Source organism: Opisthorchis viverrini, assembly GCF_000715545.1.
Source record: "Opisthorchis viverrini unplaced genomic scaffold opera_v5_381, whole genome shotgun sequence".
Classification (NCBI taxonomy): Eukaryota; Metazoa; Platyhelminthes; class Trematoda; order Opisthorchiida; family Opisthorchiidae; genus Opisthorchis; species Opisthorchis viverrini.
In genome coordinates, this window is record NW_008752041.1 from 447424 (window position 1) to 468205 (window position 20782).

A 20782-nucleotide genomic window follows, 5' to 3' on the forward strand; every position below is an offset into this window, starting at 1 on the left:
TCTCTTCTAGTTTCATATTCAGGTGTCTACTAGGGTTTTAATAACTGTAATTCACCCAATAAGGGAAGTTTGAAATTGCTGTTAGTCATTTTAGCTGTCCCCCAAATAATCGATACCACTCATATGTAAATGTTGGATTGCTTTGGAATTATATGTCATAGATATGCCCAGCGCACATGTAGCGTTTCTAGATACCAACAAAAATCTACAACCTACAGCGCGTAGCTTCTACGGAGGTGTACAGTTTTTTGATACAATCTTGTTTTGACACAATTTATTCGAGGAATAAACGGGAGGAAAATTTGGACACAACTTTACACGAAAGGCAATTACTTTTGGGAACACAGATAACCTATTGCTCACGAATGAGTCACACCGATCTTGTTGAAAAGCTAATGTGGCTTTACCAGGACATCTCAACCGAAACACAGGCGAATCTCCAATTTGTGATATTCCTCAGCTTAGTGAGCTTCACGCGTTTAAATTTACGGTTGGGACGATAGTTGAGACACGATCAGGATTTGGTTTGACTACACCAAGCTTGCTTACAGTTTTTCAAAGCTTGTGAGCTGCGCGCAATTTGGGTTCAGGTAGAACGTAAATTTGACTTGAACTCGGGGACTGGATCTATGTGGTGGTTCAGTGTTTTTCAGCAAAGTTATGGGCAATGTCCCATCACGAACAGTAAACTATGTTAGCATTTTGATACGCAAGACATCAACACGGAGAGTTTCAAAATTAAACCTAATAGTTAGCAAAATACACTCATTTGCAATTTGGTTTCAATTAGAACACAAGGTTGACGGAAACTCGGGGACCGCGCCTACCGGATGAGCCCCAAGAAGGGCAAAACCGGTCGTGGGCTATCGAATAATCTTCAGCAACCTTATGAGTATTGCATTACAAATAAACCCAATAACATTTTTTTAAACTTATTGACACCCTACACCACTAAGTGATTGAGCTTTGGAGAGCGTTTTTTGGGACTGAACAAACTTGATCTGACTGGCTGTCATTATTGAGGACCTCAGTGACATCCAAGACGTGATGTGTCACATGATTGTGCTATTTACAACGGTCGAGCAATTTCTAATTACTGGTATGCTTTAGAGACAAGTAGACGGTGCTGTAGTAGCTAGACCTGGGGGACTGAGTTTAGCGGATATTTTGTGAGCCATTTAGAGCAATGTTTTCCTAAAAGTTGGCACAGGAATATTGTTACTACCTAAAACTACGGTGACAAAAGTTTTACTCTCTGTACACACGAAGCTCATGTCCAACATTTTAACGGTTTACTTAGGAAACTTCGAAAATTCATAATAGCAAAGAATAACGGTTGGCTTTGCTGGATTTCTTGTAGATCTGCAAGGAGAATGGTTCCTTATACAGTGACATTTACAGAAATTCCGCCGGGTCAGAAGAAATTTCGCAGTTCGAAGCAGTTCACCGGAAACGCTAGAAGGCGCATGAGATCGCAAAATCAGACAAGATATACATGACATAAATGATGAAGGATGATTTGATCAACAATGAATTTGAAATTTGAAGTCATTGAAAAACGAGGTAGATATTGCTCTAACTGATCCACTGACAGTCCCGTATGTTTCTTTGCCTTCAGGGTATGATGATGAGTTTTCTACTTTGAAAGTAATTTGAGCACGGAATTAGGCTAACCAATAATATTATCAAACTCAAGCTCACCTAAGAAACCAGGCTCAATATCGTTTACACTCTGATAGCAGCTGCGGATCCAGGCATACAAGACGACACCCCAAAATTTATAATGCTAAATATAATGCAAACTGTTTTCAAAACCCGGTATCCCCAGGAGCGCATTAATGCATAAACTGGAGGACTTTGAAAACCAGATCCCCTAAACAAACTTTATTGTTCTGGCATTTGTGTACTGTCATATCCTTAAAATTACTGAAACTTTTGGTATTAGCCTTGTAGACTGTATTTTGCAGACAGGAGCAAGCAGTTAGTCAAGTTAGGCAACCAGGTAAATAAACTTCTCAACGCCGTTTTCTTTGCTGAGTTTACTGAACTTACGCTCCGCCATTTACTATCCATCTACTCATTTCTGCCTTACTTTGTACCACATATATTCCATATTACGTCGAAATAAGTGGGTACTACTCTTCCAATTTTGTATCACCTGACATCTTTCGTACTCTAAAGTACTTGCGTTACAACTTTATTGTAGCTAAAACAGTGACTGCTCTACGTTTTTCAAGAATTTTTGTTCACGCAGTATGAAATCGTGACCCCTTCTGGATACCTGATTTCCGATAAACTATGCGCAGTATCACAGAAGTGTCGGGCTATTTGCTACAGAAGTGTCACTGCAAAAGGTATTTTACACTGAGAAGTTGCCCTACTTTAGTTGTGTTTCTGCCTCCAAAAAATACGCTGTGAAATGTTCCATTCACCTCTTGCAAGGGATTGTAGAAATCATTTTTATTTTACTTTCGTCCACCAATTTGCTTTGTTCCTCTCTGTCCCATTTCACCTCAACACACTTCATCTTATTTCGGTTCGCGTTAAGTAGCTTCTCGATAGTTTGGTTTACTTTTCTTTACCGCAAATATAACTATCACTTTGGATGGTAAACGAATAAATATTGCTGTTCCTTATGAGCATAACGGAAGAAGCGATAATGCTTTTCTCCCTATTTGTATTCTGCCTCCATTGAGACAGTATTGCTATTACTTGGCGTCGATATTATCAAATTTATCTGCTGTCTGATGGCATCACGTATTCCGTCTGATTGCCTGAGATGCCAACAAATTTACTGACATCCTCACGCTCATCAATCATTTATTGCCACTTCCTCGAGACAGCTTAGTCGTACAACAGCCCTAATAGCGTTTTCTGTGTCGTAAATATTTTATTGACCTGCAAGCGTATTTACTCCACGAGCCCATGTTACTGTAGGAAAACAGTGAAGTTCGCCGCATGTTCTTTTACCATCAGACTGTTTACTTTACTTTTTACTGGTGGGAGCTTATCGTTGTGTGATCATATTCATGCATACCCTTACTACTCAGCTTTACTTGATAGACTTTGACGTGCTACAAATCCTTGTTCATGTTCTTACTCTTCGTTTTTGGTGAAATTAGTATCTAAGGTATAAACTAATTACCAGTAGAAGAGGTATTTTATATCGTATTAAATAATAAAAGATCTAAATTCTTGAATGTCACTGAAATAGGTGAGGTAGATGACGATTATATTGGGTACGATTATGAAACGTCTTTACGCGCCACCTACCGAAGCCGTGCCTGCTCTCAGGTTTCGTATCAGACTTGATAAGCCATCAGCAATTAAAACAGTAAAGAAAGTAGCCGAACGAAGGGAACTTTACCGGAATCCCCTTTATTGTCCGTGATAAAAAGATAAAGATGAATCCAAAGGAAGATAAAATGAACTCAAACTGCGTGGAATTTGTATAGTAATTATTTTGTTGATCACTAAATCGCACCGTTTCCTACGGTGTTTGCAAACGGCGACAAATATTTAGGCATAACCATTTATCACGAAATCACATCCCAGCCATGCTTTCCGCCATCCCAAAAGATGGTAAAGCAGACCCACTCACTTTGCGCATTCGATCGATCAGTAGACTTTAACTGTAACTCCGGTTGGGCTCACATAATATTCAGACATAGCTGCCTTGCAGTGAGGATGAAATCCAGCTGTCGTTTTTATTTTATCGTGTGCTTCACCAATGCATTATCACTCGGAATGCCAGATCTCTTTGGCCCAACCAAACCAGTTGTCTGATATAAGCAAACGAGTAGAAAATAGTCTTGCAAAATGTGTTCTTAGCCGGCAAGGCAAAATTGCGAAACTTATTCTGACACAGGCTCCCGAAAGTAAGCGGACAACCAGCAAGAATTTGGCTATTCAGTATTGCGACAAAAAACATTTGTAAACAGGATTACGGGAAGTCACTCGATTGATGTACCGCAAAGTGAGAAACACGTTGGTAATTACGAAACACACATTACGGACAGCTGAAATTCTGCATGTCATCCCTGGAAACATGTATTATTCCATTGAATAATAGTTTCAGATTTATGGCAAACGGTCGTACCGTATTAAGTTGCCTTTGGCAAACAATGTACTTTCCGGGACCACAATGATAAGATCAAAGCACTGAATTATTTTTTCAGCAATGAAGTGTAACATAATTAGGAAAGCAAAAATGTCCTCAAACATTCCGAGATCATGTGCACTTCTGCAGTCACCTGTTATGCGTAAGGGTTTTCTTTCTCCAAACTCTCAAACGTTCGACATGAGTATCTATGGCATACAGATAAATCAATAACAATGTCAGTTGAACATAACGGCTAACCAAATATCGATTATATTTCATTGTCAGAAACTCGACTTCCACCTTTGGAAACTTCGCTCGTTTATTGCTCTGCAAAAGCATTAAAAGCTAGCTAGACTAATTTTCAACAAACTTTGAGTGAAACTCTAGACAAGCAAAGTTGAACTGCAACCAGTTTTCAGTTTTCATGTCAGTTAATCAGGATTACTCCTGCATGACTCGGTAGTCCAGGGACCAGCTTCGCTTCGTTTATCACCAACTTGTATGCGCCAACTTACAAAGTCTTTCTAGTATGCAGTCTTAAGGATGCGGTTTTGACAAAATGCAGTTAAATGTAATTTAGCTCTAATAACCTCACTTGAATAGACAAGGGTGCAAGAAAGTTAGCAAGGCTTTTCACGCGGTGATCACGAGAGTTCGGGGTATTTTGTAGGACGTTATCTATTTGATTTATCTGCAGTTGCCCACAGCACGTTCGAAATAATATATCCATCAATTATATGACTTGTGTCTACAAAAACGAAGTAAAACCAACAGAAAAATTCACGCAAAAGTGAACACCACCCAGTAGGGAATGGTGAATCTTGTTAAGAAGAAGTACAGGTAAGTTTGGTAAAGCTGAATTTGGTGTAGATTGACAAAGAAAGGTTTGAATTTTTGCTTATCATTTCAAACCACTTTATGAAGACATTTATCACCGCCTACGCGACGTCTGCGGGATGCTAAGCCAGTACAAATTAGAGGTTCTTTTTACTGTCAAAAGTGCTAAGCCACTAAGGGAGCCAAGCAGGCTAATCGAGCCTTTTATAAACTTAATTAGTGTCATGATTTGACTAATAATTAGGTTGTCCACTACTACTACGTGAGCAGAGGTGTTTTCGCCAAAGAGATTTGTTCACTCAATATTGTCTTCATTTTTCATGGCCATGTATGCATGCGTTTATTGGGCACAGTAGTTGTGTCCGCTGGTGGTGACGTACCTGATGGCTACTAATTAACTGGTTTGGTTGCAACGTAATCTGCGGAAGCGTATCTTTTCTGAGAGTTAGTCAGTCGAGCTCCATCACGTGGTTACTTTCACTCTTTTGTTACGGACCGGACTCTGCGTGAACCTATCATTGATGGTACCTTGCATTTATTTTCAGATGTACTATCTTTCTGTTCCATGTAGCATCTACTGTAAATAAGGAGTTTTGGCCGTTTTCCAGTAACTGATCTGGTTGATTTAGTGGCAACTGCTACGTTACAAAGTTTTTGTTCAACCCGCTGAATGCTTCAAAAGCGTGTGGAAATAGTACTTAGTACAAAATATTCATTTATTTCTTCATATTTTTGTGGTACTCCTAAGAAACAAATCAATTGAAGTTTGATTTGACGCTGACCATCAATCGTCAAAGACCTTGTGCGACTAAACCTCGATTGCAATTGGTAGATCCTTTTCTACTTCTATGAAGCTGAAGCCTCTAACTCTGTTGTTTAAAAAAGGCAACACTGTTTTTGAACGAAGACGTGCGGTCCATGAAAATCAATAGATATGTGCGTGAACATGGCGTCGAGTGTCTGTCTACTATGTTACGAAACAACGTTATAAGCTCGCACAATCTTTGAGGTGAGATTGTTGTTGTTGTATTGAATAAAAATGGTTGTTTTGATAAAGAATTTCCTCCGTTTATGAAAAAATACGCCAAGCTATTATACGTTTGACCAGAATCGTCAGTATCGGGCATTATACGAACGTTAAGCCCCAGCCATTAACATTTCACAGAAGGTTTAAACATAGCGAGGTAAAACAGAAGAGACACAATGATATCGTTCCCATCTGAAAATGAATTCATCGTTCTTTGACGAAATTGAAGCGTCAGAAGCTGATCGGATAGCAACAATCAGAAAATGGTTTTCTAAGTCTGAATCATCGAAAGCAGCTTGACTAAATTTAAGCATACATGTTTGATGTAACGGAATGTATTTTCTGATATACATGGCACAAATTCATTTTCAATCATCCACCGACCAAGTTGGTGCCGTTAATGAATTTCATACTGCTTGGTTTGTCCTGTACATCGGTTCTCTACACTATTCATTTTCACCATTAATGCGGTCTCTTACATTGGTTTTCAGTAGATAGTGACTGATGTTTATGAAAGATCATCAGCGTTCTTCTCGCAGGCGGGGATTTCTATGACAAGGCGTAGTGATGTTGTCAAATAGACCTCGTACTAAACGATATTTAGGTACATTATTTTAAGCCCACAACAAATAACCGAAAAGTTTGCATGCTTTATAGCGCCCCTGGAGCTGTCTGGTGGGAAAATCCTGATAGAAGACTCTTCCGAAAACATAACCAGTGTAATTTCTGTACCGTCCGCTTTGATGAGCTGTGAATGTCGATCAAGCACCAAAAGCTTTTGCCCGTTTAGACATGGGAAGTAAAGTGCATTTAGACGACGCTAGTCTAGTAGCGGAAATTATAACGTATAAAAAATGACCGAAATTTATTTTAATTCATGACCATAACGTCAAGCTACAACCAAACGTAGACCTCATTTACTCTGGATTAAACCGAATATTCTGAACGAAACCAATTTTGGTAGCGTTTTAGCGTTTTAGCAACCGCCAAAGAAAGATTACTGACTTCCTACTAGCAAAGTACATGCATCTCGTCATTCAGTTCCCATTACGAACTGCTTGAAAGTTGATACAAGCAAAATTGACAATAAACCGTCAATTCTGCTAATTGGAACACTGTTCTTTAGCCATCTGAAGTTTGCACTAAGATATTTTTTAACTAAGGTAATTGTAGACGAGTGACTGGGGGTTCTTTAGCAAATTCACTCTCGGTAAACGTCGCTTTTTATCTTCTTTGTTAAGTTTTACACTCACACAAAAAGTTACTCGTTTGTTCGTATTCATTTTGATAGGCTACCAAAATCGCTTTGTTTGTCCTTACCACACTTGGCTATAACAGACGCCAAATTCAATCAACATTGGAAGTCGGACTCAGTCCAAGATGATTAGATTTCAATGATACCAGAGACTACAGACATGCGTGGGTTTGTTTCCAACTTTGCAATTCCTAATTTGATAACTCATCTGGCTAGCTCGATAGTGTATCATGTGATCTGAATTTTCCTCTTGTGATTTCTTATTTCGCCACTCAAACTTCAGCCATACCACTGATGACATTGTATGATGAATTCGGGACCATTCAAATAATGTTTTGTACTGTAACTAAAGCTATTCCCTGTAGAAAAAACCAAAAACACTGTACATCTGCTTATTCTCATTTGGGATCATCAGTAACCCTCGTCCTACAAAACCCCAAAGACTTTTTAACCTGGGGCGTTCTTGTGAGTAGTTTGAACACCCACGGTTCCAGTCATGTGAGGATTACTTGCAATGTGGTTTATGCTCACTTGGACAGGATATAACGTCACCCAAACCCCAATCACAAATTCCACACCTCATAGTCAGGCTTGCAGAGTAGCTTGTGCAATGACGACCTCCGAGGTATTTCGCTCATCCTGCGGATAATTTTATCTGTAAGCTCCTAACACAGGATAAAAACTATGCCGTGCTTTTGGGCTTGTCAACATATACTGAGTTTAATTACAGCAAAAATCTCCATTCGCCATATCAGCTTAGTTGGCCTGTTCATTTCTGAGCAGTACCATGATTCCGTCCATTTCTTTAGCAGATGATTTTACAATGCGTTTGTCACTGGCCATTAAAGTCGCGAAAATGTCAGTTTAGCACATTTTGAAAGGATGTGAGCGTGTGTTTTTGAACACATAAGTCCATCGATAATGGCCATAAGGGCCTGGGACACACGAAAACGCTGTCACATCCCATGATGTGCGATAACAGTAAGATTTCCATTCCACACCAGTTGCAAATTAGATACAATAGGTGGGACCCTGGTAAAACATAATCCAGAAACAAGTAGACACGACAATGTAGATCACTGGATACGGCCTGATCGACGGAACCGGATCCATAAGCATGTTATCCGCGCAGAATTTAGACGCACCCACTGTGTCAAGTTTATGTGAATTGGGTTATTTTACTATAAGATATTCGGCAAAACAATACACAGCAAAAGTTTGTGCTTGTGAGAGCAAACCTGCTTTTATTGCAAAGTAAGTTTTTAGCTAATTACAAAGATGGATTCCTGTTTGTTGTATTTGTTTTTATTGGTTCAACCGGTAACTTCTAATCCACCCAACTTCCGTAGCTGCTGAACTAATAATATCGCCAAATAAGCTACGTCAGCTGATGATTGCATTTCTACATATGTATCCGTAGGATCAGCTTTTTGACAGGTGCTTGGAAACGTATATGGTGATTTGTTTTACTTATGCAACATCAGGATAGTATTTCAGTTCGAAAATGACTTCCAAAGATAGCGCATTTCAGAGATGAAGACTTCCAAAAATAGCGCATTTCAGAGATGACGGCCTGAACTGCAGGCACTTTGCATTCCACATACTCCTAAATTGGGAGGATCACCCGAATTTGGCAGCTAAACATCTTTCTTTGTTTAAACTTGATGGGGCGGTAAAACAGTCTCCCATTATATTCACTTTAGAGTTCCGATTCTGTTTGTTAAGAGATTCAGGACTCAAGTACAAAACTGAGGCTTTTATCTGCGCCACGCCAGTTGAATCCCAGTTCCATCCAAAATAAATAAGTATAAGAATCGGTCATAATAAACTAGCAAGCAACAGGTGTTTCGTTCTGCAATGCAAATTAGTGCAAGGTTTGCTTGCGTTTGGATCACCACATATTTATTTAGTGTTTGAAACCCACTGCACTGGTTGCATTCAGATAACAACTCTGGTTCCTCCATGCTACGGACTTGGAGGTGTTGCGTGTTTCAAGAGTTTAATGAAAATTCAAGACGCTGGGGAACAATGGGTAAATTGCGCTTTTTGACAGGATGGCCATGAAGAAAACACCTTGGTGCATCTTACTTAATCGAAAAATAGAGCCGGGAAGAGATAAGTTCTCATGTGCATAATAAAGCAATGCACGCTTCGATGGTCGTGCAAATTTCACTCTAAACCCATATGCAATAGTACTGGGAATTTATTTCTTTTTAAATTGAGCAAACTGATGATCTTACTGCTCAGGCGTTTCACATGTGAAATAAATGGTTCTTACGCTGTTAAAGTGTCGTTTGATACATTGACTTTTCAAACCCTTAGCTAAGTCTTTTGCCTGGTTACTAGCCTTCACGAGAAAACCGCATTAAATTTTATCCCGTTGACATATCGATTAATTAAAGTAAAAAATGCACTCACCATTGTATACACAGTGAAGGAGTCAGTCACACAGAGAACATTTCCATCAGCAGGCTCAATGTGGGAATATGCTGTGGCCGAAACCCATCAAACGATAGTTCCAATTACCAATCCTCCGAAAATATCAATAGCCAATGAAGTGGAAGGGACCGATTAGCCAATTACGATTCGCCCGAAGCAGATTATGTCACACTAAATGCACATAATCAGTGAAACAGAATTTTATACCTGAGATATTTTGAAAGAAATCAATGTATTTAAACTGAAGAATGGTTGTCGCTAATTTATGAGAAACGTCCCCTTAATGTATGTCACATTTATCGCAAAACATACAAAGTGCAGAAAGCACACGTTTCGTGAAAACGATTGATCTATATATCGGAAAAGGATGAATGTTATTTGAAATATCAAACATTGTCAACACAAAGTGCTTGTGGTTACAAATTGAATCAAATACCTGCGAATTAAAATAGAAACAATACATCGCTCTCCATGCTTATTACAAATTGAATGAAATACCTGCAAATTAAAATAGAAACAATACATCGCTCTCCTTTTAGTTGAATGTGTTTTATAACCACACTTTAGTATCCGTCTAAAAGGCAGTTTTTTAAGTGTGGGGAGTTTCGCTGATGATACTCCGATGCCATAGCTTAAGTCACGCCCTTCAGATTTACCACCAGATCAAAGAGCACGACGGGATGAAGTCGGATTTGGCTGTAAAAAGTCAGCTAGATCCGCGCGTATTCAACTGAGCGGAAGAAGCGCTTCTGAGGAACACTCGTCAGCGTTCCGCAATTTTTACAGAAGGATTTCTTACCGAAGAAAAACCAATGTGTGACCCAAGGTCTTTCAGAAACTGGACGTGATAATCAAGAGATATAGCACCATAATTTTCAGCTGCTGCTTTGTTCGTCATTCCAGTCGTCCTAAATTTTAAATATTAATTTCTCGGTACTAGATGCAGACTTAGCATTTAGCTTTTCGTTGCGAAGAACGTAGTGTCGATGCAGACAGTGAGTGGCCAACGCCATTAATAATTTTCACTTACCTTGGATACTATCGTTCATCTTTGAAGAGCATGGTCACAGACATTAAAAGTTGGTGCAAAAGATGAAAAGCTTACAGGAGGATATGAGACAAAAGTGTGAAAGGTCTCATTTGAAGTCATACCACCAAAAGTTCCAGTCAGATAAGATGAATCCTACAACGGCAGGCAAACGCAATTCACTGACTGCGACCTTAAGAAGTCTCAGTCCAGTCGCAGCCTTGGCGGATTGAGGAAAGCAGATCCCTCAATAAGAGATGACCACCGGTTGGTGGACCAAAAATCCGACATCACATCCGATTGAATGTAGGACTGAGATTATGGCGAGGTGTTATTCATCAACACCATAATTCTGCTTTTCCTCATTCCACACAGTCACTTCACGCCCATCCGAGACTATGCTGACGTCTATTACAGTTGCTGGGCGATCTCGAATAGCAATTAGGTCACGGTTGGTGAAGGACGTCAAAGAATGTGCTCTCAACTCCTCAGAGACGGTGTATCCCAGTCGACGGAGACACTTTGCGAGTTCCCTTGCAACTAGATCATTACGAGAAGATCTGAAATCATGCGTGATCCAGCAGGACTGCAGAATATGCACAGAGCTCTCCAGCCGGCCACAGTTTCCACGACGGGAGATCTTCAGGCCACCATGACCATGTCAACCACTTCTAATTCTCATCCTGAGCAGTCTGCATCCGCACTGGATACCGCGGATAAGTATCCGACGAAACACTCGTTCTGGAAATACAATTCATCGATAAAAAAGAGACCAAGCGACCAACTGCGGTAAACCGCGACCGCCAACGCTGTTTTATGGACTATCATCCCAAGTAACAACCAGCTCTTGCGTGGTGTTTACACACGCCTCATGGACTCGGATCGGCAGACATCCCGAACAATCATGCCGAATTCGGAATCATTGACCACATTGCGTAGTACTTGACACTGAGTGGGAAGGGGCCTTTCCATACGCGCTCTCTGCTGCATCGGGATTGTTGGCTGTCAGAGTTGCAATACCAAGTCCCCCATGTTGTTTACCGGTGTAGATGCAGCCGATCGGGGTGTCCTTTAGTGAACGTAATCGGCCAAAACTATATTGTTTGATGTAGATGCCCATCCTCTTGAGAGTGTTTCGTGAACCCGGCCGGGCACGAGCGAGTAGGTCAGCCTCAGCATCAGGTAGTTCCTCGTCATCCCCATTCTTTGATGCGGCTTCAGTGGGGCATGCGTCACATCATCAAGCAGTTTGGGCAAGTGCTCTCGGTGGTTGAAGGCCCCTTTCTCCTTGGAAGTAAAGCGAATGCCCAAATATGTTACGATGTCTGTCGAAATCAGAGTGATGAGTTCTTTGGCGAAGCAAGATGGTTCGACTGAGACTGCTGTCGCCCGATGTTTCCTGTTATTATCTGGGAACAAGCCCCAGATAATAAGAGTAAGTTGAAATAACCAGCGAGCACGTTGGCAATGAACTGACGGACCATCCCGGTTGTGAGCTTGTCTGGGCCTGGGGCCGAATTGTCCAGTAAACGGACAGTACGCCCGACCCCCTCTCCTGTAATTGGCTCGATCGAGGTCCAATCGAGTGGTACTACTACGCGGCTTGGCCTGCTATCTACGTGTTTAATGTTGACAGCACGTGTTTTCAATACTGCTCGGCGTCCATAGGTAGGCCGCAGTTAACTTTGTAGCAATCCTTCTGTGACCCATCGAGCACAGCAGACGCTGCATCTTTCCGTCTGTTGTGGTATATGGTCTGGATGGCTGCGTAAGTGATTCGGCAAATCTGCTTGCGGTTGACCGAATCCAATGCGCTAACCGATGAAGGCGTCGGGATAGAGTTTTCCAGGTGTGTGGCAATTACTTGAAGGCGTAGAAATCCAGAAGCGACAGGACTCGATCCGGTGTCATGCGCCAGAATGCAGCCCTCGGGCAAATGCCAGAAGGTCAACACTAGCGGGCAAACCGCTAGCATGGGATTCCAGGAGTGACGCGACGCAATCCTAGGTTTGTTTAAACCAGACGCTATAGTCATCGGCTTCTGAAGAGTAGGCCGCTATTTGACTGATAGTCCACCAGATTATGATTCGTCCTATTGTGCTTGCCAGTTAAGCACGCGTAACCCAGTTTTGATGCTGATGGCCGATCGATCAGGAAAATACTGTTCCAATGTCGGGAACAGCGCGGTTAGCGTGTCAGAAGATAGACATAAATTTTTAACCAGGAGCAAGAGCGATTATGACTCTTGTGGGGACCAGCAGAAACCGGAACACTTCACACGGCCTAGTTTAACTTCATTATACTGGGTGGGGTATGCGTGACGGCGATGTTGACTTAGGCCAATCTTCATCGGAAATAGGCGGGAACCATCGGCGCAGGCCAATTGGGCGACCGTGGTCATACAGACACTTTTATTGTCGTGAACTCGATGGTGGGCTACCAAGCCAACTTTCGATTTTCAGCACTTGCCACATTCCTCCCACGTGAGCCCGACGAATCTCTTCTGTTTACTGGTTGGCACTGGTGTGGAGGCGCCAGATGATTCGTAGTGTACACAGTCCAAAGCAATTAGCACATTGAAACCAAACAGGGTGGTTAGCTCTGTCATGAGTTGCTGAACTATTATCTCACGCAGACTGAAGTCCAGGCTACCCAGTCAGTACCATCTGGAGGCGGTTCAAATCACCGGCTGATAACCGCTTCTTATGGTGCAAACAATGTGTGGTAAATGGCCACCAGACCAAGCCCTTTCACGAATATTAGCTTCTTATTGTGACCATCTTAAAAACCGTTTCGTAAGCAGAGTCCGCCATCGACAGCAACTGCTACAGTAATGAATAATTTACGGTAATGTCTCTCGTACTTGACTGCTACACTACCCTTTTATCGAAATTAAAAAATAAACTTAAGTGTCTATTGTCCAAGGTGATTTGGGTATGTAAATGTAATTAAATGTGCTCTTTGCCAAGAGATCTCTTATCACACTATATTCGTTTATTTGTTTATGGAAATCATCAGAAATGCTCAGCCCACTGATCGCGAGTGTGATATTAACCCGAAGACACCCCAACACTGGTTGGGGACTAAATCGAAATCGAAATCACGAAGGAGTGTTCAACATATTGAGCGGTTGTTGGTCCGAAATGAAATTAATTCATGCTAACGATGAAACATTTCTAAAGTGTGTCGCGGTTTTTCTGAATAGGTTGGTTTTAACTACTGGAAGAACCTCTGACTATATTGTTCAAACTTATTAACGCACATCTTACTTCACGGAAGTATTTGAGGACATGACACACTTTGTGTCGTCTGTCAACTAAGTTGATGTCGTTGGCTTGCGTTCTTAAACTGTATAAGAGACTACTCATTATAAGAAATTACCCGTATTGTTTCTAGGCCCATTTTCTTATTTACCAAACTCTAAGAAAAGGTTTGCTCGTATAGAGGACCAGTTTATGCTGACCACTCACAGTGGACTTCAGTAAGGGACAATTCCGTCTGGACGTCCTGCACCCTTGAAGCTACCAATAAATGACTGCGTTTATCAAGATTAACTGTGCTACAGAATATGAGGAAATAAGGACCAAGAATAAGAACAAAACCCGAGTATAGTAATTTTTCGCGGCTGTGATCTACGCAGCACAGTCTCGCAATGAGAAGTTGATCAGTGAGATAAAATCAAATTATCCTTGCGAGAAATCGACCTTTATTGTCGCAGCTCACGCAAGCACATGTGAGTGTTTATTTTCAGCAGGTGCATGTCATTTCATAAAAGATTAATGTAACACAAATTTTGGAGAAATAAGCGAGACCAAGCTCCGGAAGCACTGACATTAGTTACGGTAAATACGAAGCAAGGTGAAACTCAGTAAGGTAAACTGCAGTCATTTAACTCCATTAAACTTACCTTGCAAAAAGTAACATAAGAATTTTTCAGGTAGCAAAAGAACGGTTTTATGTAACAGTTCATTAGATTCCGCCTTGAAGATTCATCCTGTATTTCAATCTTATGCAGGTACGAATAAAAAACCCGCAAGTTTTACTGAGCATGACAGTAATTTACAGTCACCATAATGGGTAAATATGTCAATTCCAAATGCAGAACTTGCTACACGATGGAGTATTTAGTTAGGAACAACCAGTACTGAAGGCAACGTAAAGTAATAAGGCTAACGTAGGACAGCAATAGAAAATTTGGCTTAATAGGTAAAAAAAGTGGACTAATTTATCAGGATCCATGATAAGTAAAATGGTATGTTTAATATCCACAATATAGAGTGGGTTTGTGAAGACAATCTTTCCCTTACAGGGAGGCAGGGAGGCAGCATAGAACGAATTTAGTTGTGTTCTTGGCGTAACCCACGAATCAAATTATAAAAAAACTTGGGTATTGCTGATTACTCAGATAATCTGCCAAATTTTCAGTCCCAACAAAAAAATCTTACCGCAATAAATCTTTACAGGTGGATTTGGTGGCTCCGCTCTATTTTCCTGTCTTCAAATCTGTTGTAACGCAGTGCGCTTTGATTCGCTTGAACGCAGCTGTTCAAACGCTATTCATTTGTGAAACTTCGAATGGTTTCTGACGAATTTCACACTCCGGGCTGTGAGCATTCTCCTCGTGTATGCTTTAGTTTACAGTTGACCATCTGTTTTCCTTGTGACCAGTACATCAAGCAACGCTAGTCTCTCTTCCCTTCCGTTTTGATTGTAAACTGGAAGTCAGGAAACACATTTTTCAGATTAGATTCGCTCGTGGCTGCTCATTTTCCATTACGTTGACAAGTGTGTCATTCAGATATCGCATTCGTACATTTGGTCTAATATTTGGTAGCACTGTCCGCTCCATCTGCCGCGTTACAACTTCCATGATAAAATCACTGACTGGTGATCCCATTGGTACTATTTTCAGTTGTTCGTAATATTCTCCATCGAACTCAAAGTAGGTTGTCAAGCCTAGGTCTGGTAGTTCGCATGTCCGTTCTCTCCCAAGTGGTCCATTCATGGCCATCTGGTTGTTCAGGACTGTAGCAACCGCCAACGTCGCTGTACTCAAATTAACCGACGTGAACAGTGAGCATACGCCAAGGGACACCGTTATTTCACCTTCGATTTTCACGTTTCTCCAGAAGTCAACCTGCATTTTTGATTGAACATTAAGATCCGCTGGTTTACAGAACAAAAATAATACTTGGAAATAGTTCAAAATCTTATTCAATTATAGATATTTTACCAAAGAGTGGTTGCTAGTCGTTCCAGAGTTTGTATGCCGGTTTTTTGTCCTCTTCAAAAGACCCTCAAAACCAGCTGCAAGCAGAAGAAATCGGGACAATACCCCTTATACGAAGTCCATCCCAAGGCTTATCGTATCTGTGATTGTGGTGCTCCTTTGCTGACTTACAGTCAGTGTCCTGTTATTTCCGGCGACTGGTACGTTTTTTTCTAGTTCACATTTCAAATGCTCTTCTCCGTTGCCCTCATCCGTTTGAAATGATCGCACACGATGCAACGACTAAATTTGGAGCCAGCCGACGGTAGTTGGTATCCTAGTTTTACGCCGATGAGAACTCAGCAGAGCGTAAGTGTGACTTTCCTCAGTTAATAAACCTCTTAGAAGATAAAATGACAATTTCCAGCCTATCAAATTATTTGCGCATTATTCGACTAAATTTTTAGAGAAAATATTTCCTTTTCAGACATTAGAAACTCATTCGTGCAAATACATAACGAGTTTTTAATGTTGGTTTGGTTCATGTGAGTATTTTTGTTGAATTACTTTCTTACGATGGTATACCAAAATCATTTCGTTATACCCATAAACCCTCCTGGAAACTGCTCTTATGCATGCATTCGAGCATGGAAAATTGTTCATATTACTATGGGTCAACCATATGTTCGCTACAATCAAACCAAAATTCTGCACTTGTGTTCACGATGGTGCCACAGTGGATTCCGGAATTGAACACCCTTTAGACATGTAAACGCATCGTCCATTTCAAATTCTTTTAATGATGGATTAAACAATGCGAACTTCTTAAGGGCAACCCTGGCCAGCCAGCTAAAATTGTCATAATCCGTCTATATTTCGATCTTGCATGGTTCTCTTCTCAAAGAATCCGGTAAACTTCCAGGTTTCTCTATGTCAAAGACCGTCTCCCATAGTCTTTCATGTCTTTCCCGTCTTTCAGGTGATGCTTTTGTTGAGCGTTGATTTTAAAAGTAGTTTCAGAACTTCTTAGCTGCATGCCTTCATTCCAAACGTTCAATAAAGTGCTGCATTTTAAACATTAAACCAGGTGATAGCCAGACTTCTCGTCATAGTACATTCCAGGCACGTCTGCACGCTTGTCTTCCTTTGAACTTTGAAAATCAACCGTGTACGACGCCAGTGAATGAATGACTGCTCATATCAGAGAGGATGGATACCTTGTGCATGACTTTCTAAAACTAGTCCCTGTAGAGAATGGAATTTAAACCTAAAATTAGCAGAAAGTTGCATCTTATTATCTACTGCTAGTTCATCCGGACAGATCTAGGTAACCGGACTGGGAGACTTACCGAAAAAACATGGAACTACTTCACCACAACATGATTGTTCATCAGTCCCACGAAACGTGTTGCTATATGGAACATACGCTGAATATTTCAGTTCTGATAAATTTTGTCGGGAACAAGAATTTTGGTAAACACCATAGTGTCCGGGACATTAAAGTGTAAAATGCATCGAAGGGTAAGCTGATACTTTGGAATTGATCAAGAAATGGTATGAATTACATACCCCACATTAATTACATATCCTAAAATAAATGAACCGGTACACATAGGATGAAAGCTAAAGTTGTTATGCAGCCACAAGTTTCCATTTCTTTCAAATCGTGAGATCATACTGCACGGTTCTTGACACTGCTATTTAGCTGACAACAGTGTGTCAAGGATACTGTTCTAAAGGGTTGCGAAGAATGTATTTGAGCTCGCGTCATCAAAGTGTCAGAGCAAAAAACTCTGGAAATGGCGCTTGCTAGGAAGTTATACTTGGTTATAAAACTTTTGCTTGCAACAACAAAACCTACGAAACTAGTGGTAAAACCGCTGTAGTTTTGGATCAAATTCTCCTCGCTTGGTACACCCAACTGGGTAGCCTGTTGAGATTTATCAGCATATTACCAGAATGAAACCGACAGTGGTCATCGGGTGGCAGTCATTCATCTGCTTCACATAGTCTTTCAACAGTTTTCAAGAGTATGAAAGTGCAACAATCCGAAAATACTTTGGAAAACTTGTTCTACTCACTGAAGACCAATCTTTCTCTTCTTAAACTACCTTGGATTTCCCTAATGGCGGGATGGCATACGGACAAAGCAGCTGGAAATACAGCAGACTTTGAGCAACATAGACTGAAGAAAATCAGAACCACTCGCTTAGCCAGACACGAATTCAGGAAGTCACTTTTACACAGCATCAGTCGTACTGCCTGCAAAGTGCTAAGCTATCCAAAGCAGGAGAAGGCGGTGGATTAGTGAGCTGTGCTCATCTATTCGCAGCTGAGTCCCTCCAAATCACTATCGAGCAAAGAGTGTTTATAACTACCTCCATTTATCTGTCTCAATGCTGTCCAAATCTCGTAGCCGTGTATTGTCTGACGTTTGTGAAAATGGTTATTCCTGTTCACACTGTCGAGCAAACAGTGTTTATAACTGCCTCCATTTATCTGTCTCAAGGCTGTCCAAATCTCGTAGCCATGTATTGTTTGACGTTTGTGAAAATGGTTATTCCTGTTCAAGACGAGCGTGGCAATAGTCTCATCCGTTTTCATGGTGACGGCCTTATCCTATCTGATGCTTTTATGTTTGAAGCTCGAAAATTTTGAGATCACTTCTGCTCGTAGCCTGTCCGCTTATTCTGATATTTCCTCTGAGGAAGAAATGTTATGGTACACGTTTTCTCCGTAAAATAATATGGGCGAGTCGCATATAACAGCGGCATTTTCAGACTAAAAGGTGTTTCCAAACCGTATGGTTTCTTGAGAATACTTTATGTTTTCTTAGTCGTGGGATACCGCAGTTCTGCCAATATTATCACCTATATGTAGTGATTACGAAGAGTGCGTTTTTTAATTTTCCACTAAGTTAAAGTTATGAAATATCTTCAGCACTATCTTGACAATCCCAACACTACATTTATTTGTTTCGGAATCGCGACCACCTGACAATGACCACATCACAAATTGTAGATCGGGTTCAGTGATGTGCTCGCTGCATACTACGTAGTGTGTCATGTCATCAGAAACTACTGATTTTGGGCCGTTTGAGAACGCTTTTTCGAGCACTGAGGAGCACAAATTCGGTCAAACAAATCTAACCTGGGAACAGTTATTCTGACTGCTCCCAATTTTAAATGAGTGGTTATGAGGCGGTGTTTATGTAAGCTAGACAGTTGGCTTGTACAAAACAATACAAGGAGTCGTTTTCAAGCACACAGTAGTTGCATGCTGAATGTACAGCATGAAAGTACAGCATGCTGAATGACGTTTGACGGCCTGCGCTACTTCCAAAAACCATTTGGCTGCCCAGGGGACAGAAAAAGACATACAACTACAGTGGTTGGTTTGGAGTAAACCAGCGCGTAACTGTATCTTTTGGGATAATTAGCGCGGTATGGTCAACTTGTCATCTGCCTAAAAAGCAGCCGTGCTAAGGATCTCTATTTGAATTTATTCTAGGCCTAACTTTAGCCACAATAGAATGGGTGCAAAGGCTTTCTATTAGTATTGTTATCGGTAATTCAGGACTCAGGAGTAACTTAATCTTGAAGATCCAAATGGTGAGCCAGACCACCTGTAGGCTTAGATGAACTTACGAAATCTGAATGTATTCAAAGGACCAGACCAGGAAACTGAAGCTTCCGCTCAAATCACCAGTAAATCGATGAGTTGTTCAATCCAAATGGAAATCAGTACTCTTCCCTTATCAGGTCATTACGTAACCTTTATATTATGCAATACCGAGTCAAAAGCCCATTGGTTGTCGTCATTCATAATTTCACCACCATCGTAGTAAAACTCTTATGTATGCCTATTTACGTATTTTCTCCCTCTGAAATCTTGCATTTTGTAATTTATCTCACATTTCCTGGCAAACATATGCGGGATACAAGATTTCTTTGATAAGTACATTCATACTGAAAGCAGATATTAATGAATGTAAATCGGGGTGACAATTTAACAAATGGTGACTGTCGCCTAACCAGATAAGGGAAAATTCCATTTGTGCAACTCTTCGAAGAATTCGCATGACCTCTTCAAAATGCAAATAAGTAGCATTATTTAGGGTATCGGGAGCTAAAACGGGAAGTGACAGTTACAGCATTTATTCTGTTTAATATACTTGGGCCTTATCATGCGTGAGGCAGGGCCAGAATTTTTAGTGCGTTACATCTGGGTTGTCAAAACACGCCGACTTATACTGAAGCCCCCTGGCAGATAATAGTATAGTTTGGATTAAAGTCTAGCAGGTCAAACAAGTGTGACATGTAAGTGTTTAGCATAAAACTGTTGGCTGATCTGCTTTTACATGAAGTTGTTTTACGGTTTTGATGGAAGAATCATCCAAATTCTCGCATTGAACATTTCAGGCACTTGATGGTAGCTAATCCCTCCACTTGTTATATCATCTTTAGGACAAGAATCGCCAGCTAAAGGCGTTTGAACTCAGCGATAATTAAAATGACATTTCTATCATATTCTGAGGCATTAACTTATAACATAAGGAAGTGGGAATACTGGTAGATTTCATGAAAGACCCGCTAGCACTTGCGGTGACAGTGATCCAGCCCTCAACTTCATTATCCTCGATCCATACATTCCGACTAATATCGTTGCGTTTGTGTCCGCTGACGGAATGTCATACAACGCCTCGAATCGCAAACAATACTTCTTCGTTTGACAGCCCGAGAGCACTGAGTGGTTTGTAGTCACTCAAAGGCCTGATGAATTATTCTGGATAAAAATGGCTGAAAAGTTCCCAGTTACCATAAATGGATTCGATCACTGCTTATGTTAGTATTTGATGAAAAACGCTTTGCCATGTAAGGTCAAAC

The 20782-nt window shown here is 40.8% G+C and overlaps 2 protein-coding genes across 2 annotated transcripts in view; one reads left to right on the forward strand and one right to left on the reverse strand.

The window, feature by feature from the left end:
- The window catches only part of T265_10580 (hypothetical protein), a gene marked incomplete at both ends in the record, with an annotated part of 82489 nt that extends 71357 nt beyond the window's left edge, over nucleotides 1–11132 (forward strand). Inside the window, one exon of the mRNA XM_009176995.1 lies at nucleotides 11063–11132. Coding sequence (XP_009175259.1) covers nucleotides 11063–11132 — 70 coding nt within the window. The remainder of the gene's footprint in view (nucleotides 1–11062) is intronic.
- Nucleotides 11133–15425: 4293 nt separating this feature from the next.
- The window catches only part of T265_10581 (hypothetical protein), a gene marked incomplete at both ends in the record, with an annotated part of 8757 nt that continues 3400 nt past the window's right edge, over nucleotides 15426–20782 (reverse strand). The window contains one exon of the mRNA XM_009176996.1: nucleotides 15426–15853. Within this exon, the coding sequence (XP_009175260.1) occupies nucleotides 15426–15853 (428 nt within the window). The remainder of the gene's footprint in view (nucleotides 15854–20782) is intronic.